Source organism: Hevea brasiliensis, chromosome 7 (genome assembly GCF_030052815.1).
Source record: "Hevea brasiliensis isolate MT/VB/25A 57/8 chromosome 7, ASM3005281v1, whole genome shotgun sequence".
NCBI classification, from domain to species: Eukaryota; Viridiplantae; Streptophyta; class Magnoliopsida; order Malpighiales; family Euphorbiaceae; genus Hevea; species Hevea brasiliensis.
In genome coordinates, this window is record NC_079499.1 from 101,793,591 (window position 1) to 101,819,212 (window position 25,622).

At 30.8% G+C, this 25,622-nt stretch overlaps 2 protein-coding genes and 1 non-coding gene across 7 annotated transcripts; 1 reads left to right on the forward strand and 2 right to left on the reverse strand.

Moving 5' to 3' along the window:
- Positions 1-1,709: 1,709 nt before the first annotated feature.
- LOC110671032 (uncharacterized) lies at positions 1,710-8,243 on the reverse strand. Its single transcript, XR_009150125.1, has 7 exons — positions 7,897-8,243; positions 7,274-7,359; positions 6,309-6,455; positions 6,064-6,172; positions 3,672-3,795; positions 2,416-2,686; positions 1,710-2,136 (listed from the first exon to the last, which is right to left on the reverse strand). It is a non-coding gene; the product is annotated as an uncharacterized LOC110671032 (transcript).
- A 1,136-nt stretch (positions 8,244-9,379) lies between these two features.
- LOC110671022 (UBP1-associated protein 2B) lies at positions 9,380-15,600 on the forward strand. 5 transcript variants are annotated; one of them, XM_058150348.1, is made up of 2 exons: positions 9,380-10,735; positions 15,156-15,600. In XM_058150348.1, exon 1 carries the CDS (start codon positions 9,495-9,497, stop codon positions 10,716-10,718), a length of 1,224 nt encoding a protein of 407 aa, XP_058006331.1. In that variant the 5' UTR covers positions 9,380-9,494; the 3' UTR covers positions 10,719-10,735; positions 15,156-15,600. The 5 variants fall into 5 exon arrangements, with proteins under 5 accessions (XP_058006331.1, XP_058006333.1, XP_058006334.1 ...); XM_058150350.1 differs by having other exon boundaries at positions 15,245-15,600; XM_058150351.1 differs by lacking the exon at positions 15,156-15,600 and adding an exon at positions 14,374-14,680.
- A 737-nt stretch (positions 15,601-16,337) lies between these two features.
- LOC110671024 (uncharacterized) lies at positions 16,338-20,542 on the reverse strand. Its single transcript, XM_058150353.1, has 3 exons — positions 20,121-20,542; positions 19,230-19,378; positions 16,338-17,062 (listed from the first exon to the last, which is right to left on the reverse strand). Exons 2-3 carry the CDS (start codon positions 19,341-19,343, stop codon positions 16,613-16,615), a joined length of 564 nt encoding a protein of 187 aa, XP_058006336.1. The 5' UTR covers positions 19,344-19,378; positions 20,121-20,542; the 3' UTR covers positions 16,338-16,612.
- Between the last annotated feature and the right edge of the window lie 5,080 nt (positions 20,543-25,622).

Sequence of the window (25,622 nt, forward strand, 5' to 3'; positions counted from 1 at the left end):
TTAATTCAACAAATTTAATTCAACTAAAAAAAAGGGTAGCAGTTTTGTGGAACGGTGGACGACTGGACGGTGTGGGTGCAAATCAAACCATCAAACTAAACCGAAAACTGCCACCAAAATACAAATGGCTTTCCTAGGTTGTAGCGTCGGCGCCGGCACATCAATCTAGGATTAATTTAAAAAAAAAATTCATTTTAATAGTGTATCTAATATAATTATTATATAAATTTAAATATAAATAATTAAATAATAATTATTAAATTTATTTTCACATAAATTTAAATTTTCTGTAACTGCATTCTATTTTAATTTTTACAACTTTAAATACAATAAACTTTTGTTTTATGTTATTATGAGAAAATTATAAAATTTTTGAGAAAATAATTTATTTTGCAATATAATAATTCAAAAACTAAATACAAACTAGAATCTAATATAAATTTTAGAATTAAATATTAGCAAACCATAGAGATAAAAATGTCTTTACTTATGTTGTTATGGTTTTAAAAAATTTAATATCAATTTTAGAAATAAATAAACAAGTCTTCAAAGGAAAACATTCACGAGAACCATGCCCAGTTTTTAGTGGACCGTCCATCCTGCAATAGCATTTTAACAAATGATTTTTTTTTATTACGTTATTATTAATAACCTCTCACGCAAAATGTTCAACAACAGCGTTAAATAATGCCAAAAACAGGTGGTTGATTTTAAGTGACCAAATCGAAAGACCAATTTCGATTAGTTAGAAGAAATTTTTATACATGTTTGACTACTCTGGATTAAAATCAAAACTAATCACTTTAATTTCAGGCTAAAAGTCTTCAAAGATTGATGCTGATTAAATTTAAATGTCAAAATTTTTGAATATTTTTCTTTCAAATTAAATTAACCAATTTTGAGTTTACTTTTAAATTAATATAAATGTAATTATTTTTATTTTAAATTAAATTTAAAATCGATTCTGATTTTACAATGCACCGAACCCAGATTTTTTATTTATTTATTTTTTCTTTCTGACGCCAGATTCCTGAACTACTACTTGATAATTATTCGGGACGACGAATCCATCCAACCAAACAAAAAGTTGGAAATTGAAAGAAAATCAGCAAACAAAGCTAATAAATAGTAAAATACCTTAACAGCAGTGACCAGTGACTAGACACCCGTGAATTCTAACGTCAACCGCCACATGCAGTCCACAGGTGTGTAGGTGATGGTCCACTTGGCTTTAGTCACTGCGAAATTATTAGAAAATGGTGGTAGCAAGCTATTTTCACGAGTTAATGGATTCCACGCACGAGTGCGGAAAATGGTAGCTTCACGTGCCCGAACATTTCCCTGTTAGGAACAGTGGGTGTGCCCCAGCTTTCCATAGCAAAAACACAGTACATGTTACAAGTTCAAACAGATGACCACATAGAGACGAGACATGAGGTCAAATCTCATAGTATATACTATATAGTGTTGCAAATATCACAAGTATATCAGGTCTTGCTTCTATATTGGCTCACATGATGCCCCCAACCACTGTCAATACTACCCAAGACTCTGTCTTTTGAATATCCTATTATTGCATCCTTTTTTGTCCTCACTTATTCCTAGTTAAGCATATCATGTGACTTGATTACTAAACTAAGATTTTTGTCCCCTTCTATCTCCTGTCCAAAGGAGAGTAAATTATTGCATGTAATGTTTAATGCCATACATAGTACAACTTATGATAGATTACAAACATGGAAGAGATGATGGAACATCTTTTCTTAGTTATCTTGAGTACACCTTGTTTCAGTTTTCTTTACTCATCAAAGTATTGTAACAATACCAGGAGCATTTTCACAAATTATTATCCTTTACAGATTTGTAAATGTATTTTGAAACAACATCAAAGAGCCTTTGATATTTTCTTACCAAGTAACTGCACAAAGCATTTCGTACTAAAAGTTCAAAGGCTCCGAGTATAGAATGACCTACCAAAATAGAGCACCATTCCATCTCTACAGCGTGTTATGATATCGCCTCCTTTACTCATAGGAGACCCAGAATTTTCAGCTGCTGAACATGTTCAGGTGGGAGAGGTGGGGGAGACCAATCAGATCCCATAGTCTCACCATCAACATCCTCAACGACATATTCCTAACAAAGAAGAATGAATAAAAAAAATATCAAATAAAGTTATAATATTTAGTCAAATAAAATTTGCTTACATGTCAAAGAATTAACATGTGATGCACCAACCAGCAACAAATGTTGTGGTGAGAAAACAAATTGAATAAAAATATATATGTCAAATCTGAAAAGCCAACTCTCAAAATATACCAACTTTTAACCAATATACTAATGCCATGCAAACATCAGAGTGCAGAAAGATCCTTGGACCTTATGAGACTAAAGATAAACAGGATAGCCACTCACTTTTGTTAGCATCCTTTTTGCAAGTATGTGATAGTGCCGTTGCCAAATTCGCTGTCCAACCATAGTAGCTACTAGAACACTATAGAATATGCCAATCACTGTAAAGAGTACAAGCATAATCACAGCCATTATAAATAAAAATGGTAGCCCTGCTTCACCAGCACCTCCCAAGCAACCACATTCACCAGCCGCACTTGCACAGCTTTCAAAGCAAGTGGTACAGTCAGTCCACATGCAAAGAGTGCCAGGTAGATGGCAGTCCGCACACATTCTGCAAAAATAATAAAGCCAAATGGATAACCAAAATTATCGCTACCGAATTCTTTTTTTCTTTTTTTTTTTTTGTCTGAACTTGCTGAATTCAATAACCACAGCTTAGTAAGATAAAAAGGTGAAGAAATTCCATGAGTAAGTATGACCTAAAGAAATGTATTCATCAAATATCGAGGCATACCTGTTACAATTCATTTTATTATTTGCCTACTAATCCAGTACAAGTCAGCACAAAGCCTAGTTAGGCACAGTGTGTTCCATGATGATCATCGTCTCTATTCATTATACAATTACAACACGGGAGGGAGAGGAGAAAGAAGGATGACCCAATTTAGGCAGAAGAATTGGTTGCTTAAAGCAAGAAATGAGGAGATGAAAATAATAGCTTTTAAAGGCAGCTTTCAATATTACTAGAAAGGCACTCCATCCTTTCCACTGCTTAAACAGGATACAAAATTACTAGAAAGGCCCTCCATCCTTTCCACTGCTTAAATGGGATACAAAATAAGCAAGCAAAACATAAGAAAACCTTAATTCAATAGATGAAAGAGTTCTAAAAAGTACAAGATATGCATGATAGTCATCATAGCATTCACATTAACAAGGAAAACACATAATCTGCAAAAGGCTTTTTGATTTCAAACTCATAGAAAGGAGGGAAAGGTCATATGGAGTTCCCTTTATGGGCAGGGGAAAGGTAATGATTTTAAGATTCTTCAACACTTGAGAAGGCTTTTCAAATTCCTCATGCCTTTCATCAAGCATGCAGATACAATGAGGAATTGAATCTGTCTCTCTCAAAATACATATAATAATCATAGTTAACAAGGGGAAAAAAAGTTTAATAGCTCCAAAATTCAACAAGCAATAAGAAAAGAACAAAATAATTCTTATCATTCTCATAGCTCCTGTCAGTATCAAACCACGGGTAATCAACTATATCACATGCACCATCTTCCGAAATAAGAAATAGTATATTATACCCAGGCTGACAGCAACAAAGACATAATTCTCGACAAGGCTGAGCCAAATCACTGCGAACTCTTCGATCATAGCAAGTAATGAAGCACCCAGATAGCCCCAGCAAAGCAAAAAATAGCAGCGCTCCTGTGCAACACATACATATAAAGATGCCAACCACGTATTCTAGCAAAAAATAGCAATCAACTACCAAAACAACCACAATAAGCCAAACAGGGGAGGGGTCAATAAGGGCCACATAACCCTGAATTTATAAGGCCATTTTGGACTCTAGTGAAGAGTGGGTGAGTGATTGAGTGAGGGAGAGAGGAGGAAAGAAGGATGTGGCCCTCCTTGCATTAAGAGGAGTGGTGATGCAGTCAAGGAATACTAGAGATAGCAATTATTTATATTTAATTCTTAATTGTAAAATTAAAATCTTTACTTAAGATTTTCTAGTATTATTATGAATTTTAGGAATTTAATTATTATTTAGAAATATTTAAAGAGTTATAATAGGCTTAGTATTTTCTTACTTAGTGTTGGTTTTATATACCTAGTTAGACTGATTTAGTATTTTCTTATTTTGGATTCCTAATCCTACTAGTAATAGAATCTATATTATATTCATACTATATATACTTATGTCATCCAGGTATCTTATGAGAGAGCTTATTATTATTTACAATTGAAATTGAGAATTAATAGAAAATTTGATATTTGTTTCTCTTCCCTCTTGAGTGTTCTTTTTGTTCTACATCAATTCGGTATCAAAGCTTTTAATCCAATTGCCTCTGGAAATTACCCAGAGAATTCAATCTAAAACTTTTTTTTACTCGCCTGCTAGTTCCTCACCATTGAATTTCCCTCTCGCAAGCCTCACCACTGTCACTATTGCCCATAAACAAACCACTACTTCTTTTCACCAAGCTATCACACCACCACCACCAATCAACTACACGTTGTTGGGCAATCCTTCTAGTGTAAATCTGACCACCAGAAGCAACCTACAACCACCATTCTGTTTGGGTCAGATGCCAACCCAAGTAAGAACCCAGATGAAAACCGAATTTGACAACTGCGCCTCACCTGTGCCTCGCATTCCCATTGTCAAATTGATTGTTCGAGCCTCTACCAGCCACAAACGCCAAGTAGAGTTCAACTAGCCCATCTCTCCATCTGATATCACGCCACTAATTTTACGCACATTCACACCTGATTGTGCCTACTTCCTGCCACACCACACACCACAGTATACCATGTCAGCGCCACATCATTTCAAAGTGCAAAGTTAGCAATTTTTTGGCAAAATCCTTTCCTGGTAATTTCAATATCTTGATTCTAATTTTGAAATTTCTGACAAAGACAAATATTTGAAGCACAAACATATATCCAAATTGTGTTTAAGTGGGATTTTATGTGGACTGAAATTCAAAGACTAAAAGCCAAAATCAGATGAGATATGTTATTCAAGGGATTCATATGGTGGTGTTGAATATTATCACCCTAACTTATATTATTAATATTGAACAGTCAAACAACTTTACAAGTTAGAGAGATAGAACTTAAAGCATCGAAGAAGGAATATATATATATATATATATATATATATATATATATATATATATATATATATATTTATTTATTTATTTATTTATTTATTTCAACAAGTATAATGAAAAACTTCTTTTATTCAACCAAAATAAGTTCTAACTATTTGGCTTATGATACTTGCTCAAATATTCGATTTCAAGAAAAATCTCAAGAAAAATGTAAGACACACCTTGAAGAAACTTCAGGTAGACTGAAAGCAAAGCTAGAAGAGCTATCAAGATTGCTTGAAGATGTATTGCAACTTAGAAGGAAGAAATGATGGAATTTCATAATGAAGAACAACAAGAACAACTCGAAGAATTCAAAACTTTGATAGTTAAGCCTTCACATGTTGAAATCCAAGATGATAAGACTGAATTGAAAAATTTTTAGTAACCTATTCTGAAAAAAGAAGCTGATGAAAATGAGTATAAAAAGCTTGAGGAATCTATCCTAGGAAAAGAAGAAAATAAGCCATGGAGATGACAATGGAAATTGAAGATTAGTTAATTTTTGTTCCTAGTAGATTGAAGAGCCTTTCATTAGTATTGCGATAAAAATTCAAATCACAAAAATTGTTGCTCCTTTATATGATACAGCAATTATTTTAGGAGGACAGTAGTAGCGAAATTAATGTGAAACACTTGAGGCATTTTGCTAAAGCACTAAAATGCCAACGACAAGATCATCAAAAGATCCACGTGGACAAGTCTCTTTACTGACAAGACCTAAAACAAAAAATTATAATGAACAGTGCCAGCAACCAGATGTCTGCATTGAGAAGCATTATAATAACTATTAGTTCAGGTTCTTGAGATTTACCACATATGTAATAGAAACTAAGCTCATTATCAAAGCCCCATGCATGTCAAAGCCGAGAATGCTGATAACTATCAATTAAATACACCAAATATCCAAGTGAAGCAATAACCTGCACACAATGAATACAAAGAAAACAGTCAATTTTTTGAACAGAGCAAGCAAAAAGAGGTGGGTGAGGGGTAGGGACAATATAGCAAATAAAGTAAAATGTAAATATAAATAAAATTAGGGAACTGATGACTTACAAGTTGAACGGCCAGAAATATAAATGCTATGTCTCTAGTCACAAAGAACCGAAATTTCAGAGTTCGCCATTTCCTATCGGCAGCAACATGAACTCTTAAATAGTAAGGGGCCTTGCAGGTTGTGCAATGAGAAAATGCAGATCCTTCCTGCAAAAACACAAGAGAAATAATTGCCATAAATAAGGCTACAAGTAAATGCACATGCATGTCAGATTACCCATTTGGATTGGCAAGATCCAACACCTTATGCAAAAAGCATAAACTTTTTCTCTTCATTAACCATCAGTTGTCCATAGACACTTGAAAAGAAAACTACAGAAAACGAATGGCTAAAAGTAAAACAAGATAGTCCTACAAACATATCCAAAACAATCTACAGACTGCCTCCGGATAGCCAAATTTAAAATTGTATAAACACTACAAGTGCAATTTAGCCATGTGAAGTGGATGATGTATAGTGTATCCAAATCAAGTATCAACAGGATGTCTCCTTTAAAACAAGTTCAGGCTGCCAAGACATCATTTAATCAGTAAATCAAAACTAATGCATTTTACATGAACATAAGACATATTGCATAGCAAACATAACGAATGCAACTTTTAAGTACACAAACACATTTCAACGCAATTGCCTTGCCTCTTGTACAAATACAATCTGCTTCAAGTATTACCAAAGAAGATGGTACTAAATACAAACTTTTTGACAATTTTTTACAACATATGCCCAAAAGTACATGCTCCAGGACATCTTTAACATTGATCAACACCATTTGACTGATAATCAACCTGTCAAAAGGGCTTCAGTTGGATCACAAGTAGACTCACATAACAAAATGCAGTTGCATGGAATGTAAGCAACAGTGGATCATCTGTAACACGGTAAACCTATATCGCTGAGCTCACACAAGAAATGATTGTTACTAATTTAGCAATCAGGATAAAGAAAATGACGACTGCAATCATACCCTCACAGCTCGCCAATGGTCCAAACATTCCCGATGGACATACTTTGATGATCCTTTGCATTTGCATGGTGCAATAAAATCCCTACCTAAGTGAAAGAAAGGTATGAAATAAATGGGATCAGCAAAAAATGATCAACTGAACTCAAAAGTCCAAACCCCATTAATGGAGCATGTAAAAAGAAATACAAAATAAAAGCTATGAAAGGTGTTTGTATTCTATAGACAAAACCAATCCATTAAAGCTCTTATGCTGAGCAATAAGACTTGAGTACTGAGAAACACGAATGTTCATTATAAAATCATTGGCTGTTGGCCCCAAATTACAAAATCTTAGCTAACTAAACTGTACATTAACACAAACGAATAATTGAAGTTCGTCCTCAAGTCCAAAAATAAATTTAACTTTCCACTTTTCCAACAATGCAGGCAAAAACACGTAGAAGATACATCCAAACGTATAAATTCAAACAAGTTACACTTTGCCTGATTTCTCATAAAAAAAAATAAAACAGAAAAACAAAGCAGTAAACGTAAGAAAAATGACATGAAGGCGTAAGAAATCGTGAAACCTAAGCAATAAAAACAAGAGGCGTTAGGATTTGGGGAGAGAAGGACAAAATTACCGTCGGTTTCAAGGCAAATTCGGCACTGAATTTTCTCACTGGGGCCGGACTCGAGGTCGATCTCTGTGGGTTCGTTGAGAGGAGAGGGAGGTATGAGAGGTGAAGAGCCGGTATCATCAGCCATTGGAAGTTGACCCAGAGAAAGAATGAATTAAATTTATTTACAAATTAGATTAAGAATTTAGAGATTTCATTCGGGAAGAGGTGAATCTTGACTTGCTCTCTCTGTGTGTGAAGGTCTTACTGTGAGCGGTGGGCTTCTAGGAGAAACGAAAATTTTCAACTGTTGAACCAGCGGAAAATGGAAGCGCGAGACGTGGTGTTTGGTTTGGCGGGGGATCTGAATAGTTATTTTATGTGCTGATATCTGATTAGCCCACTTTCAAAGTTGTGACTCACTTGACTCAGCAATTTTAATTTAAATTAAAATTTTAAATTTAATTTTTTTAATTTTTAATTAAATTAAATTTAAATTCAAATTTTTAAAAAAATTAAAATAAATAAATTAAGCTTCCTTAATACATGCAGGTTTAAATTGAACATTTTATCTTTAACTTTTAGAGGTATATATTTATTTTTTATTTTTTATTTAAATTATATTAACATTTTAAAATTAATTAATTATATAATTTTTATATTTTTAAATTAATTTTTTATATTAATAAATTATTTAAAATTATAAAAAAATAATATTCAAATATAATAATATTATAAATAATAATTAAGTTAATTATAAATTTTATTTTCATATGATAATATATATATAAGAGTATATTTTTTTAAGAATTATATTTTTAGTTGCTATCTGTATCTTAACAATGAAACATATTATCTTTTAGAAAATTAAAAATTTAAAATCATCATTTTAAATATTAATATTCATAATTAAATATAATTTTATTAAAATTTTAAAATATATCAATTATACTCTATTATTAATTATTAGCTATTAATAATAATTAATTAAATCAAATAGCTCATAAAAAAATTTACTTAAAAAAAGAACTTGCCAATAATGTCCGCCTCCTTTAATTTATTTACTGTTTTATCCTTCCTTTTATTGACTGAAACATGATATTTTAAAGCAGCTCTTAAATTAATTTAAATTTATAATTAAATTAAGTAAAAAAGTAATTTAATATAACTTAATTGATTTAGTAGTTAAAATTCAGTTGATTCAGTTAGTTAATTAATTAATAAAAATAATTTTTTAATGTTCATAAAAAAATTAACACAAAATTTAATAAAAAAATTTTAAATAAAATTAATTAAATTAATTTGAGATAATTATAAATTTATAAAAAAATTTTATGTATTATATTTCTTATACTTTTATATAAAATTTAAAACCAAAATATAACTTGATAACAGTTATAATTTGATTTTAAATAATTAAAATTTAATTAATTGGTACTATTTATTTATTTATTTATAATAATATGTATTATGTTTAATTAACTTAAATATATTTAATTAAATTTTTAATAACCCATCAATCCTCTTACTCGGGCCAAGTAAAACTGGTCTGAGCTTACACAGTTACAGTACCCAGGAGCAGCACACCTTCTCTGTCGCGCGCGATTCTCTCTCCCTCTCCAATGGTGAAAACCCAAAAAACCGTTCTCATCAAAAAGTCAGATATTATCGCCGATCAAAATCCCCTCCAGAAACCCAAACTCAAGAAACGAAAGATTATAAAAGCTCACCTCCCAACTCCTCCTCCCAAAACCACCCACACTGATTCTGATTCTGCTTCCGATGAGAATTCCAATTTTGATTCTGACTCCATTGATCTCCCAACTCTCCTTGAACCCTACACCAAAGACCAGCTCATCGAACTCCTCTCCCTCGCGGCTGCCAAATACCCCTCTCTTTATCCCCTCATCAATGAACACGCGGACCGGGAGGCGTCCCACAGGAAAATCTTCGTCCATGGTTTTACCTGGGACATCACGCGTGAAAAACTCCTCTCCGAATTCGAACCCTTTGGAGAAATCGAGGATTGCAACGTTGTAATGGACAAAGTCACTGGGAAAGCTAAAGGGTACGGTTTCGTTTTGTTCAAGACGAGAAAAGGTGCAGCTATGGCGTTAAAAGATCCCAAGAAGAATATTAATAATCGGATTGCCAACTGCCAATTGGCGTCTGTTGGGCCAGTTAACGGAGCTAAAAATCAGGATGTTGGAGCTAGGAAGATATATGTGGGTAATGTGCAAGGGAGTATTGATAAAGAAAAGTTTAGAGCTTTCTTTGCTAAGTTTGGAGAAATTGAGTCTGGGCCGACAGGTTTTGATAAAGAAACGGGAAGGTCGAGAGGGTTTGCTTTGTTCGTTTATAAGACGGTGGAGGGAGCTAAAAGGGCACTGGAGGAACCACACAAAGTGTTTGAGGGTCAGCAGTTGCATTGCTCTATAGCCACGGATGGGAAGAGCAAGACTAATCAGGTGCAGGTACAGGTACAGCAACAGCAACAGCAACAGCAACTACCGCAGGGTCAGGTGTTGGCGGCAGTAGCAGCAGCGCAGAATTTCGCATTGTTTGGACAGCGCCCTGGGTTTAATCCACTTTATGGAGGGTTGTTGGGTAACCCACTTGCTGCTGCTGCTTCTCCTGGTCCTACTGGGATAATTAGTCCGGTAATGGCTGGTGCAATGAGCCAGAGTCTCGTGCCAACTCGTCAAGTTGGAGGATTAGGAGTTGCACGTCAGTCACTGCTTGGGAATTATGGGGCAGGTCGGGGGTTGCAGCATGTTTATTCAAATGCACGGACAGGACAGGGCGGGGTGCGTAGGGGTCAGGAGCTTTTTGGGTCATTTGCTTGATATCCAACACATATGTGGTATGGTTTATTTAAGCCATATTTATATAATGTTATATGTGTGTTTAATCTATGACCTTATGTTTTTATGCATATTCAACTTTATTTTTTGGTACATTCTAAATATTAATTGCTTCTGTAGTTCCGAAACATCCAAAATATGGTCTAAATCCTGTGGAGTTGACAATAAATTGTACATTATAGGATACTTTTCACTTAATTTCATTCATATTAAGATTGATATGAAAATAATTCTCACTTCTAGATATGTTTTTGTTACAAACAATCTAAACTAGTTATCTTCCTGAATTTGAATTCCTTCTGGCCTGAATCATTTTAAATGAGGCTTTAAATATTAGATCCAACTTTCATGTTATCTGTTTTACTCTGTTGTTTTCTATATCATTCCTACATTCTAAAAAACTAGAGAAGCGTTTCTGTTCACAATTCTTGTACTCATGTTAAATTATAATGGTTACTGATGGAATTGTTTGATGTATGAACTAGGAAAAATGAACGGAACAGAACAGCAGTGGAAAGGCTTTAAGTTTCTATTGCATAGATGTTTTGCACCAGGATAGCAAAATCCCATTAAGCTTAGTCTCAACTCTCAAGATGAGAATGAATACACAGTTTTGTTTCTTCTTGTTGATGATTGCCAACCTACTGAGTGTTTATTTTAAACAAGATATTTGGCTTGCAAAATAGCTTATGGTAAATACTACAAGTTCTAAATTTATACTCCAAATATGCAGGGCCACTTGAACCCTTTGACATCTTCTTAGTTCTCAATGTAACCGATGCCTTGGAAAATGTTATGTGTCAATAGGAAAGATGCTTACCTTCAAAATGATAATATGGGTATTACATATCACCCGATGGGCATAGGAATTTTGTGATTATGTGCGATACAACAACTCACAACAGTAGTTAACGGAGAAGGAAGGGGAAAAGAGAGAAAAAAAGAGAGGGTGAGAGGCAAAGAGTTGATGTGGAGGAAAAATATCTTTCTAGAGTTGTAAGTCAACTGTTGGCTCAAGTGCTAAGAGAAGTGCAGAAACTTGGATGGGAATAGGAGAAGATGCATGCATGTGTAAATAAGTCCTTTTATGGTGCTCTTTTCAGGGCGGAATTGAAAGGAAACGTGTTAAGTATTAGGTTTTGAGTCTGTTTGGTCTGATGAGTATTTGGGTTTTACTCAATAAGGAAAGAACTAATAGTTACTATCAAGTTCATACTCGTTTCAATCACAGACAATTGATTCACTCCAATTGGCCTTGGTTTATGTAAATTTGCATTTCGGCCACTGGACTTGAACTTTCAGGGTGGGAAATTGACTTGAATTGAATCGAGAATTTTTACATTCTAACAACATTGGTTCCAGCTTATCCTATGTTTACAGATCATTTTCTACCAATATTATAGAAGTTACTGAGTTCATCTTTACTTGAAACCACTCTCATCCCCAGAGTGCTGCATAATATATAGTTTTTATATGCATCCTTATTAAGTTTCTCCCTTTTTTGTTTTCTAATTTTCCTCACATACATGCATCTAACTCTCCATAGAGTCGGCAATGTGGGAAGCCCTGTCCAGTGGGAGACCTTCAAAATGAATCTTTTCTGGTTCTCTTATTTCTTTCTTTTGCTTGTACAATAATTTAACTCCAATTCTTCTTTGGGCCATTTTATGCCATTCCCAAAATGTTTTTGCCCATACAATTTGTTTTGCTCACAATGCAACTTCTATTTTTATTTCTATTTTTGGTGATTTTGTCATAAATTTAATTTTTCTTTCTTACATATGGTCATGATATATAATTTTGCGTTCTGAAGCTTGACTTTATTTACAGGTTTAAAAAAAAAAATTATTTCATTTGAAAGGACAATCATGTTTTAGCTTGCTTAATTTCCTTTGCATGCTTGGGCTGCATATTTGCAGATGATTTGCTGCTGAGCTTTTGGAACGATGTTCATGCACCTTGGGGTTTATTTATCTATGAAGTTATTATGGGTCAATTGCTAGAAGAAATTTGAAGTTGGATTAAACTTCTCATAGTTTATGATATTTTGAGTGACCCAAAAGTAGGGCTGTGTGGACTAATTTTCTTCTTAATCTTCATCATTTTTTCCTTTATTGTTACTTTCTTATACCTGCTTTGTTGTAAGAATTGAAAACTTGGATTTTCTCTTATGAAATTTTATTTTCTTTATTTTTGGCCTTTTCCCCTTTTTTCCTCTGACTTATTTTAATAATGTTGAAATTTAACTATATTTTTTATTTTGTGCTTGCATATACTTTTGGAATGCATAAGTTGTTTTCATTGTTAATAGGCAAATTGGATATGCTGTATTGCATTATTGTTATGTAAAATTTTCACAAATTTTGTTTTCTGATCTACCTTCACATATATCCAACATGGTTATTATGGATATTATGTTTATACTAAAACATCCTTTTCTTTTTTTTTTTGAAACTTACTAAAACCTCCTTTTGCATCTAACATATTTGAGGAATTAGCTATCTTGTAACTTGTAAGCAATGTTCTCCAATTTTTACAAGGTAAAATGACTTTATTCTTTGAGGCTTGGTTTAGCTTTATCTCTTGTACTTGTTTTTTGGATTGGAAGTTTTAGGACGTGTGATGGTTTGGATTTTGAGCTTTGACACAAGCAACTCTATTTTTTCAACTCTATATTTTGGTTATGTGATGATGGACCTGTAAATGGATTTCTTAGAGTCCTTTATCTTATGGGTTGAGAAAATTTAAAGGCCTGTTCACTTGTGAAAAACTAAGATAGTTTTTGGTTCATATGTGACAGTTTTTCAAAATTTAACTAAAATTTGAAAAAGAATTTTAAGTTGGTTTCTACTATTTTCCTTATATTGTTTTAATTATGTAGGATATGAATTTTTTTTTTAAATTAGAAAATGTTTTCCATTATTGACAGCCGAACACGCCTTTTCATGTTTTCCCTTTTCTTCAGGAAAATGAAAAATGAAATTTTCATTAGAAAATGGAAAATTAAAAATGGAGAACTGTTTTTCAAAGTAAACAGGCCCTAAATGTTTATCGTTTGCCCTAAATGTTTATCGTTTATCACATGGAAATCACGGAATTGATTTTGCGCCTTTAACATTTTTACTTCCTTAGGGTTTAGTGAATGCCCACAAATCCACTTGATAGAACTTTCAATTTCAGGGTGCAAAAGGATGTGGATTTATCTTTGATAGATCTATAGTTAAGAATAAGTGTTAGTTATAAGACAAGCTGGGTGCAAATTTAGAGAAAATAACATGCAAGGTCCTGGTAGTTGAGGATTCACCCTGTCCTTAGAAAATTGGTTAGCAAATGGTATGGATTGAACTTGAATGGAGAATCTTGTTATGCCTATTTCTTCCCCCCTTTTTCAAATTATAATTGATTTCTTTTCATTTATTTCCTTTGTTCCCCTTTTCTTTTGTCCCCCTCTTCCTTTGTCTCCCTTATGTCACAACTCATGAAAATACAAAAAAGAATATTAGTGACCGTATTACATTGCTAAGGTATCATAATTTTCTTGCACAATTAGGGTAATAGGAGTTTAGATATATATGTTCATTAATGATAAGAGTGCCCTAGAGATTAATGTGCAGACTGCAATTTGCCCTTTTTCCAGGCGTGATATAGGTCCTTTAAAAGTGAAATTTACCATGTTCATTTAGGCTATGGAAGGAAATTTTGTTATCTTGAAGACTTGAACATGATGATTGGTAGGGGCATAAAACGACTTCAAATACAAGCAAATCTATAATGAGTAATGGCAATGGTGTTTAAATTGCTTGATTGTTTTGATGTTTTCTGAATCAAACATTTGCATTAACTGAAAAGTTAAGTTAGCATTTACAGATGCCATAAGCAACATTCTGGTTGTTATAAAATTCCTACATTTATTGGTTGCTTGATCCACAATTTTTTTTATTCCATTTTCATTGAATGGTACTAAGTGGAAGTATAGATTTTTCTGGCAATTCATTAGAGTATAGCCCTGGAAAAGAATTTGCATATCTTGCTGAGTGGTAGATTCTGGTTTTTTCTTAGGTTGTGAATAGATATTGTGCTCTTAAATGTTATTACATAGCAAATCTATTCATTAGAGTAAAAGAACATTGCTTTAATAATCTAGCCACAACATGTGTTGGTGCTATGAAATTTTAACCCCACTCACTGTAAGATATCTTTGATTTGAGGTTCTATTTGTTTGGTGAAAATGTAACATCTCTGTGGAAAATAATATTTTAGGAGGTAAACTTTTTTAGAAAATTGTTTATTTTCAATGGTTTGATTACATTTAGAAATTATCTTCTATAAGAATTTCATATATATATTTTTTTTAATTCTATTTGTTGTTGCATATTGATAATCTTCCTTTGAGATATTGACACGTGTCATCCATTGAAGCCATTTGCGAGCTTGACTTAGTCTATTCTGCCGATCGCTAAGGTTGATTTTTATCTAATAAGAAAAGCTGATTGCATATATACACTCAGCAATAAATGAAAGCATGCACCAGACGTCTGCAAGAAGATACTTCAAGTATGGAGTTTGATACGAGTCACTCAAAAACTTGAGGTACCGAGTAGACTTTTAACCCATCAACCACTGGGCATTCCCATGATTACTTATACTTCACCAGTGGAGGGATGTTGGCTGTTTTTATTACCATACTGTTGCCTGGATATAAATGCCTCTCTAAAAGAGCCAAACATAGATAAGTGAGATTCGAACAGAATAGGTAGTAAGTTTAGCAACATTTAATCAGATCTTACTCGTAGAATTGTTAAGCATGTTATTGTTTTAATGGGGTTTCTGTTGCTGATTTCAATTCTAGGGATTCTTCTCCTAATGTGTTCTGTTTAGAGCTATAACGATTTCATTTTTCTTTTTTTTAATTATAAGTATCTATAGGTAGTAAGTTTCAAAAAAAAAAAAAAGTATTTATAGGTTGTAAGGTTAAAGATGAGATGAAAAAATTTCTTGTACAAACCGTAATTGCTAGCCTTGGGATTTGTTATAACGGCTATGTTTGCTTTTTCTTTATGAACACTCGATGTTACATGAGATTCAAAGTTGTTTTTTTTTTTTAGATTAAAAAAATTAATCAAATGGACAATTAATTATTCGATGAATAATAATAACATTAAATAAATCAAAATAAAATTTGAAAAATTAGATAATGGAGTTTTAAGCGAATGTTTAATTACGCGATTGTCTTTATAACAATTTCAATAATGGTGCTCAACATAATCTCAAATAAATAAATCTTAAAAGCCCGAGTTATGGTTCGCCATCAACGTTGGAGTAAGCAAAACCCTTTTTTTTTTTTTAGAAGCAATTTCTATTATATATTAGAATATAACTAACTTTTCATTAAAAAAATTAAAATATAATTGATTAGAAGATAAATGAAAAAAAAATTTTTTGACATAATTATATTTTTTTTAAAATAAAAATCATAATACATCTGTTGCTCTTATTAGCAAGTCGATAAATCAGCTCATATGCATCTATCTTCCATAAAATAAAAAAAATCAGCTGACATGCAAATGAAGTAAAAAAAAAAAATCAGCAACAGAAACCCAATTAAAACAATAACATGCTTAACAATTCTACGAGTAAGATCTAATTAAATGTTGCTAAAGATCATGATCATCACATTTTTCGTCGAATTAATCACTTGCCGCAGCTCACTGCTCACAGTTCTAAGTACTCTAATCATGCAAAGAAAATAAGATAATTATGCATAATAACATTATCCCTAAATAAGCCTCCTCATAATCTCAGTAGATCCATAAAGTTAAAAGTAACAAGTCATAGAAAACAGTATAATCTGAGGAGCCTTCTGCCTTTACCCTACTTCACTTCTTCCTCTTCTTGGGGGGCTGGAGGGCTTCCTCATCTTCATCTTCTTCTCCTTCGTCCTCTACTTCATCAACATCGTCCTCCTCTTCGTCCCCACCATCATCATCATCATCATCGTCATCATCATCATCGTCGTCATCATCTTGATCTTCACCATCTTCCTCATCATCATCCTCTTCCTCTTCTCCATTCTCTTCGGCTCCCCCTGCTCCATCATCTGGACCCTTCTTTGAGTTGCTTTTGTTGTTATTGGTGTTGTTGCCATTGTCCCCTCCGTCTTCAGATGATAATTCCTCTGGGCCTTCTCCAAATTCCCCATCCCCTTCATCATCATCGTCATCATCTTCATTGCCATCATCTCCACCTGCATCAACTGGCTTCGCTTGGCCATGTGCGTCATCTCCTTTCATTCTAGGTTTGTTAGTCAGAAAGAATTCCACGGGATCCTGAAACAAATTTTATAAAGTGCATTCCACAGCAGGTCAAGAAGATGGTTAGACAAAATCAAAATAATAAATCATAGCTCGAGGCAAGCTCTGCAAGTGGTATTTCAAATTGTTGAATTAGTAGCATGCTGCACAATACAATTTCACTAGAGTTAGCTATCCCAAAGACATCTTGTGTAATTAATAAGTTCCAGGGGAGACCAGCCCTATCAAGAAAGACAGACACAGTGGTTTATATTCTCAGCACTTTCAGTCAAACCAGATTTTGTACATAAGTAAAAAATTTTATTGATACTGCCCTATGAACCTTAAATTCATTTATGAGGACACTTTTTTGCCAAATACAAATATTACCCTCAATGTTAGCAGAAAGCTTTAAATGCATCATTTCCACTGCTGCTATAGTCCATCTCACAGTAGCTTTATAAGTGTGTATGCGAAGATTGTAAATTAGAAAGGATATGTGAAGATTAAAAAGTGGGATAAATTCTCCAATCAGGTTGATGGAATTTTATCAAAAAGTAGAAAGATAAATGAGAACATTTGCCAGCATAAACAATCTTATTTAAAGAGGAGGTGAAAAGCAAATAACTAAGAACCTATAGGCCATAAACAATATTTATTTACAAGAATAATAGACAGGCTCAGATTCTATGTTCCCTATTTTTTCAAAAAGAATGGGTGACATGGCCTCTGTGCTAGTAGAATATGCTGCCACCATAGCAGGAAAAGGAAATATGGTTCTGTTTACAGGAGAGAGAAACATTCCCCCCAACTACTTTGGAAATCTTTGGAAATATGATTCTGTCTTTGGAAATCTTTTTTCCTTCTTTTCCCCTTTCCCAAGTGAGAAATTAGAGGCGCCCTTGCCCTAGAAATAGTATAAACTGATCATCCGGGTAAAATACACAACCTTCTCCTCTAGCTTGAATGATTACATTAATTATCCACAGACTATAATTTATGACAAACAAGTTTTCGTCCAAATCCTATTTTTTAAAATATTTTAGAAGATAAGCTGTAACAGCCTATTTCAATTAAGAAACAAACTGATCACATAATATAATTAGAAGTGGTTTGTATAATTATTCAATCTTGTGGGGTGCTTAGTATAATTTAGAGAATTTACATATATCATTAGTGATCAGTATCACATATCCCAAAATTTGATATTTCATCAGTAATTTCTTATCCATTTAAATTGGATTTCTTTTTTGGCTAGAGCCTTGTTTCAGGAAATCAGGCTAGTGGGTTTGTCAACTAACGATCGCACCAAAACCCTATACCAACAAAGGCCAGAGGCATGAAGTTAAACAAAAATTAAAAAATAAAATAAAAAAAACCTAGAAAGAGACAAAATACTTGTATAAGTGCACAAATCACGATGACGAACTAACTCAAAAGTTTTTTTTTTTAATTTTAAAATGGCCAAAATATTCTTCGGAAGAAAATCTGCACCGTCCCAGATTTAAAAAATCCAAATTAGATGAACAAGAAGTCTAAATATTATTTAATTATATGTATAAAAAAAAAAAGACGGACTCTATAAACTCAGCATCATAAAACGAATATTCCCAAGCCCAACATTGGTGGCATAAACGAGAACAATGTCTCTCCTTTGACTTTTAACATTTCCAACAATCGTTATACACGACAAAAGAATATTTTGTATTATATCTCACAGGCCACACGTGTAAAAATCCGGACTCAAACTAGATCATTAATTATTGTTAAATATTCCTTCCAAATCCGGCTCACTTTAGCTCAACGTAGACTTGACTAAACGAAATTTAAAAAAAATAAATAAAAGCGCACCGGATTAGGGAACGGGGGCGCACGTTAAGCTGGTGTGGAAAAGGCACGAATAATATAACTATCCATACAAAAAGCATAGAAAACAGTCGGAACACCCAAAAAATCCCACAACGCAGTTAGCAAAGGACAGACCCACGCCATGCCTGCTCATGTTAGCAGAAAAGATAAAATTGAAGCAGACCAAAAAATATGAACACCTTCAGACGAGATTGAAAGGAGGTGGCGCGCGCATGTTAGAAAGGAAAAGCAGAGGCGCGTTTTAGTGGATTTCAGGAGAAAAGGCGCACGCTAAGATATCACTGACCCAAAATTTTACTAGGAAACGAAAATCTTAAAAACCTTTTTGGCGTACCTGGGCTGCTTTGACCAATGCTGCCGAAACTAGCAAACTAGCTATTGCCTCAACGGCGCACGTTAGTGCACCGTTAATTAGCGCAACTGTCACTAAGCCGTAGCTAGCCTCCATTTGCGTGCGTCAAAAAAGAAATACAAATATTAAACCTGCAAAAACAAGACAATAAACTGGCGACCGTTAGATCTACTCAAACACCTAAGTCAGCCGTTAGATCTCACACCAAATTCGACGAGTTTAAGGCAAAACATTGTTTAAAAAATTTTTAAAAAAAAAAAAGCACTTTTGTGAACTAAAAATGTTTCTTCAACAGTGAAAAAAGTTAGAATAGAGAAAATAAAATTAAGGATTTCTTTGAAAAAAAAAAAACAACAGAGAAAAGCTGTTCTTTTAAGAGAATAAAGACAAGAAACCACTTTCAGTGAAGGGAAAACTCGCCGGTGACGAGTTTAGCAGTGAACTAGAAAGATATTAGTCAAACTTCAGCTAAAAATAGAAGCTTTGGACGTTAAGAACTTAAGATTGCACCGTAACTGCCTTCAATTCAAAGACTGCACGAAAGCAAGTAAAGTTCATAGCTAGATTAACTAAAATTTCGCGTAACAAACGAAATTATTCGCACAAAAAGCACCAAAATCAGATGAAAAGAAAAAAAAATTAAAGCAAAACAAGCTAAATTTCACCCAAAAAAGGCTAAATTCCACTAAAAACAAACGCAAAACATTCATAACCGTACGCAAATAAGAAATTCACCAAGTGAATTACATAATCAGTGAAAAGTGAAAAAGGAAGCTCGAACTGAAGCAAAAATAAAGTAGAGAAACGCTAAACAGAGAATTCGAAGCAAAAAAAAAAAAAAAAAAAAAAGCGAATCATAGAGCAAAAGCTTACCGAAATTGAAGATCTGAGCACAGAGAGAACAGATCTGGAGGTTTCGGGCTTAAAACCTGGAGAAATAAGCGTAAGGAGCTCCGTTCATTTTGGACCGTTGGATCGTGATCGTAGAGACACAGAGACACCAAGTTATAGAAAAATATCAGAGAGAGAGAGAGAGAGAGAGAGAGAGGGAGAGAGACCGAGAGAGAGAGAACTGGTGTGGTGTAGGTGACTGACTGCCCGAAATTTCTCAGTCAGGTATCGGGCAGGGTCAGGTATCGGGCGGGACGGGCAGGGTCCTTCTCAGCATAAAAATTAAAAAGATCGGGGGTTTGGGCAGCCCGCAAGAGATAGTAAGGACAAGATAATATTTGGGTTTTATTTATATTTAAAATGTTAATGATTATGATTTATTAATTACCACTATCTTTTTTTCTCTTTAATTTATTGAGCCCATCGCTTTTGATTTAAGTTTCTCCCTCTTTTGGTGTCGTGTTTTGTACTCTTGTATGGACGTGGTGTGTTTAACCATGGTGACGTTGTTAACCACAGAATCTGGTTAAACTTGGGTTATCTAACTCATCTAACTTCCATTAAATTAATTACTAACGTCTCATCGTTAGCTTTTGTTGAAATTCTAGTTGACGTTTAATTTGCCTACAGCTGGGAGTGGTGACCGGTTCCTGGAGAATTGATTTTTTTCTTAACAGGTATAATTGTAATTTAGTTGTGGAATTCTTTCAATTTAAATTTAAATTTTGACTTGACTTTAATTTTAAAAATTTTAACAATTATTTATTTTTAAAATTTTTATTTTAATATAATTTAAGATTAATTTTAATAAATTTAAATTTTACACAATTTTAATTATCACTTTAATCGTAATCAATCGTTTTATTCTTGCATATTATAAATTATTTATTTTAATAGTATAATTTAATATTTTTATAATTATATTATTAAATTTTATTTTTTAATTAATTATAATTTTATTTCATTTATCTGTATATAATTTATTAATAGCAAACGATATAATTATTTAATTATAAAAATATATAATAAATAAATTGATTAATAAATTATTTTTATTATTTTCAAAATTAATTATATTTTAACAAAAAGATTAAAAAAATGTAGATTATGATTTTAAAGTACCTTTATTAAAATTTTTAAATTTTTAATATAAAAATGAATTTAAAATAAATGTTAGATTTTATAAATAATTTTTAGTGAATAATTATTTAAATATATATTAATGTAATTTTTTAAATAATTTACTATTTTTCTAATCTAATCAAAAATTTATTTAAAAAATATTATTCATTTTAGAGATATAATATGATGAGTGGAGTATTATAATACATGAAATTTTAAATTAGAGAAATTTTAAAATTTTTAAAAAATGTAATAAATGAAAATTTAGATAGTGTTTTTTTATGAGATAATATTTTAGTAGTTGAAATTTAAAAATATTTATATAAAAAATTAATGTTTAATATGGTAAGTTAATTTTTTTATATAAAAATATAAAAATAAAAAAGTATTATACCACATGTCTATTAAATTAAGTGATACACTCTTTGTGAGATAATTTTGAACATTTAACTTTAATATATATTAAATTTATATTAAGATGGCAATATTATTATCATAATAATATGAATTCATTCTAAATTTGATTAAATTTTATTTAAAATCTCTTGAACTCATCTAAAATTTAATAATTATTGTCTAAATAATATTTTAACTATTTTATTTTATTTAATAATTTACATAAAATATATTTTTATTAATAAACTATTTTTTAAAAATTTTAATAATTTTATAAAATATTTAAAACCTATTTATTTATAACATAATATACAGAAATTTGTAAATATTATTATAAAATTGTATAATATATACATTTAATTAATTATTTAAATAAATGAGAATTTATGTACCAGTACCAATTTATGAAATTCAAATATTATTTTTTTTAAAGTTGAAAACATATCTCAACTTCGCTTATATATTATTTAGATATATTTTAATAAAATTTAATTAAATTGAATATCTGAAAATGCATGATCCATTGTTATCCTAATAAAAAATATTCTGATAAATTTGAGGAAAACAGGATTTAGTTCTTTTAAAAAAAAATTGAGACGTATTAAGATTAAGGAAAATAGAAAATAAAATTCGATTTTTTTTTCCTACGAAAATAAGGCAGAACATTTTTTATATAAAATTCCAGATTAAATTTTGTTCAAAAAGTAGGTTATTTTTTACATCCTAATTGCTCAGTAATCCATCAATGCACTTAATCATAACCATAAGATATATGTCAATAAGTAATATATTTATATTAACAAAGAAATATATTAGCAATACCAGCTGTAACTTTGAAAGAGCAGACGACCAATCGAGCTTCTGCTTTGGCTACTTTGAAATCTGGTTCTTGGCTTCGATAATGGAGCTTTGGCAGTCGACAATCGAATCCTGTTATTAGCTTCGACAATGAACACTCTGGCTTGCAATAGAAGAAAATGAAGGTAAAAAACGAGAGTCTCTGGCACTGGTTCGAAGGAAGAAATTGAAACACAGAAAAATTATGGCTTCGGCAGTCAATGATCGTCGGAAGAAAATTGTGGCTTCTGGCGTTTCGCATCCTGTTTAGGAAATTTTTTAGAGGAAGAGGAAAATAAAGAATATTAAGGAGATTAGAGAAAATTATGGTAAATTTATAATTTTGCCATTTGGATTAAGTAAGGATAAATTAAAAATTTTAAAAATTTTAAAAAAATTAAAGGGTTAATTATGTAAATTTTTATATATATACACTTTAATACTGCTCTTGAACGTTATTTCGCGGGTGGTTATTTTGTTTTAATAATTTTATTTTATTAAAATGAACTTTTTAATTTTATTTTTTTTTAAATCTCATTTAACTTGTAATAATAAATTTTTAAATTAAAAAAAATAAAATTATCTTTTTTATTTTTTTATTTCTTTTTCTCTTTCTTAATTATTATTAATAAAGTTATCCGTTTATTTTATTTCTCATTTCTTTCTTTTTTTATTTTTATAACTAAATTAATTAATAATTATTTCAATAAAATTATTTTTATTTTGACTAAATTTATCATTAAATTATTAATTATATATATTATTTCATGTTGTAAAATTTAATTTACAACATGAAATAATAATAAATTTTAAAAATTTATTTTATTAATAAATGATATTTATTAATATTTTATTTTTTATATAAAATAATAAACAAAAAATAATAATTTATATATTTATTTTTCGGTGCAATTTACCTGCGGTTTCGCCTCCATAAAAGAATTAGTACAAATCATCCGGTTGGTTCACTCCGATTATATTACTTTAATCGGTTCAAAATTCAAAAACAAACCAGTTTTGGGTTTGATTCTCGTAATTGACCCAACGGTCAATTGGATATTTGAAGATATTTTTATAGATGTATTAGTGTATAATCCAAGTGCACGTGTTAAATATATACACACTTGATAAAGATAAGTAAAATATATAATCACACAACATATTTGATTTAAAATTCGTCATTTAATTTCTAAAATAATTAATTTTTTTTTCTATAAATTATATTTTATCTTACTATAAAATGGACATAATGCCACCATAAACACGAAATAAATTCATGAGTTGCTTTGATTAAAATAATAATAATAATAATACTAATAATAATAATACTCTGCCTCTGCTTTAAGTATAGAATAATAAAATGCATTATTTTTTAGAAAATAATAAAATGTATTATTTAAATTCTCAAAAAAAAAGCATTATTTAATATACTAAATGATTGAAATTTTTTCAGTGCAGTAATGCTTTAATTATTTTACTCACATAAATGTAGGTTATTTTATAAATTGTGAAAAATAAATTTTATATTTATATAAGTAAAGAATTACATGTTTTTAGTGTATTATATAATTAATTATTTAGTCTATGTGTCGAAAGGATTATTTTTTTATTTTATTTTTAATAACTTAATTTAATATGTGTTTTTATATCTTCATAATCATATCACAAAATTTTGTTAATGATAAAATTTTTAATTAATCATAACTTTATTTTAAGTATTAATAAATAAATAAGTTAATTAATAAATTATTTTTTATTATTTTTAAATTATTTAACATATAAAATAAAAGTGTAAATAAAGTAGAAAAAAATAACATATTCCACGTTGCAATTTGAAAATAACATTATTAAAAATTTTAGATTTTAAATATAAAAAAATTATAAATAATTTTTTAAATGAATATCTTTTGTTGATAAAATTTGACAATTTATTAATAATAATCATAAGATAAGTATAATATAATATTTAAACATGAACAATTAAAATCTCCTATTTAAAGATGATTTTAGTAGAGCAGAATAATTCTTCAAATAGTAACTAGTCATTTTTTCATTTTAGATGATCAAAAAATTTTTTACGATACTGTCCTTTTGAGAACTGTTACTTTATAGCCAGCAAAAGATATTAAACCATTAAATGTCAATGAAAAAATAGATTGCGCTAATATGCTCCATTGATAAAATATTATTATTGAATATTTAAAATCTCCGACTAAAATAAATCAACGACTCACGCTATATTTTGAACTATCAAAAAGTTTTTTGAAACACTTTAAAAGTGTAAATATAACCCGCTAAGGGGAGAAAATAAAACCCTAATGATGGAGAGAATAAGACTCTAATATTGGAGGAAAGAATCTCATATCTATTTCTAATAAACTCAAATATAATAAGAGAAATTTAGATATATTTTGGCCACCAAACTTTGGGAGATAGAATATGAAGAGGGAAGAAAACCTTAGATATTATTAGAAACCCATTCCCCTCTTATTCCATAATCTTCTCACTTTCCCTTTCCTTCCTGTTTTCCTTTGCCTTTCTCTCTTCCATTTCTAAACCTTGTAAAATAAGAGAAAACTAAGATGTACCTTAGCCTTAGGAATACTAGATGGGGTCAGAAATAGGAGATTCAAATTAAGAGGGGAAGGCACTTAAATAGTAAATTCTAGGAGTATCAACAAGTAAATATTTATTGCAATTATACTCTTTAAATTAAAGATTTGAATAATAGTACAAGGAAGTAGAATTGTGGATTTTCCTTTAAAAGTGATTTTAGACATTAGGGGATTTAATAAACTAATCCCTTTAAAAGGTGAAAGTAATTAAATGAATAATATTGAGATAGAAACCCATATAAATAAAAGAAATCGTGATGACAATATTTTTAAGAGTTTATTATAAAAAATAAAAAAAAATTGATTTAAAGATAACCACCAATGAGAAACTCACTGATGGCAGATCTAAAAGAGAAAAGAAAAAAGAGTAGATAATCTTTTAATGAATAATTAATTATATATTAATATAATATTTTTAAAAAATATTTTTTTTAATTGAATCAAAATTTTAACTAAAAAATTATTATTTTGAACATATATGTATATAATGAATATAGTTTTATAATGTCAAAAA

What these genes read in the sequence shown, in the direction of transcription:
- LOC110671022 (XM_058150348.1), top strand. Translation starts at nt 9,495, where the DNA reads ATGGTGAAAACCCAAAAAACCGTTCTCATCAAAAAGTCAGATATTATC.
- LOC110671024 (XM_058150353.1), bottom strand. Translation starts at nt 19,343, where the DNA reads ATGGAGGCTAGCTACGGCTTAGTGACAGTTGCGCTAATTAACGGTGCA. An exon ending in CATTGGTCAAAGCAGCCCAG is followed by an intron (nt 17,063 to 19,229) that starts GTACGCCAAAAA and finishes AATTTGTTTCAG; the next exon opens with GATCCCGTGGAATTCTTTCT.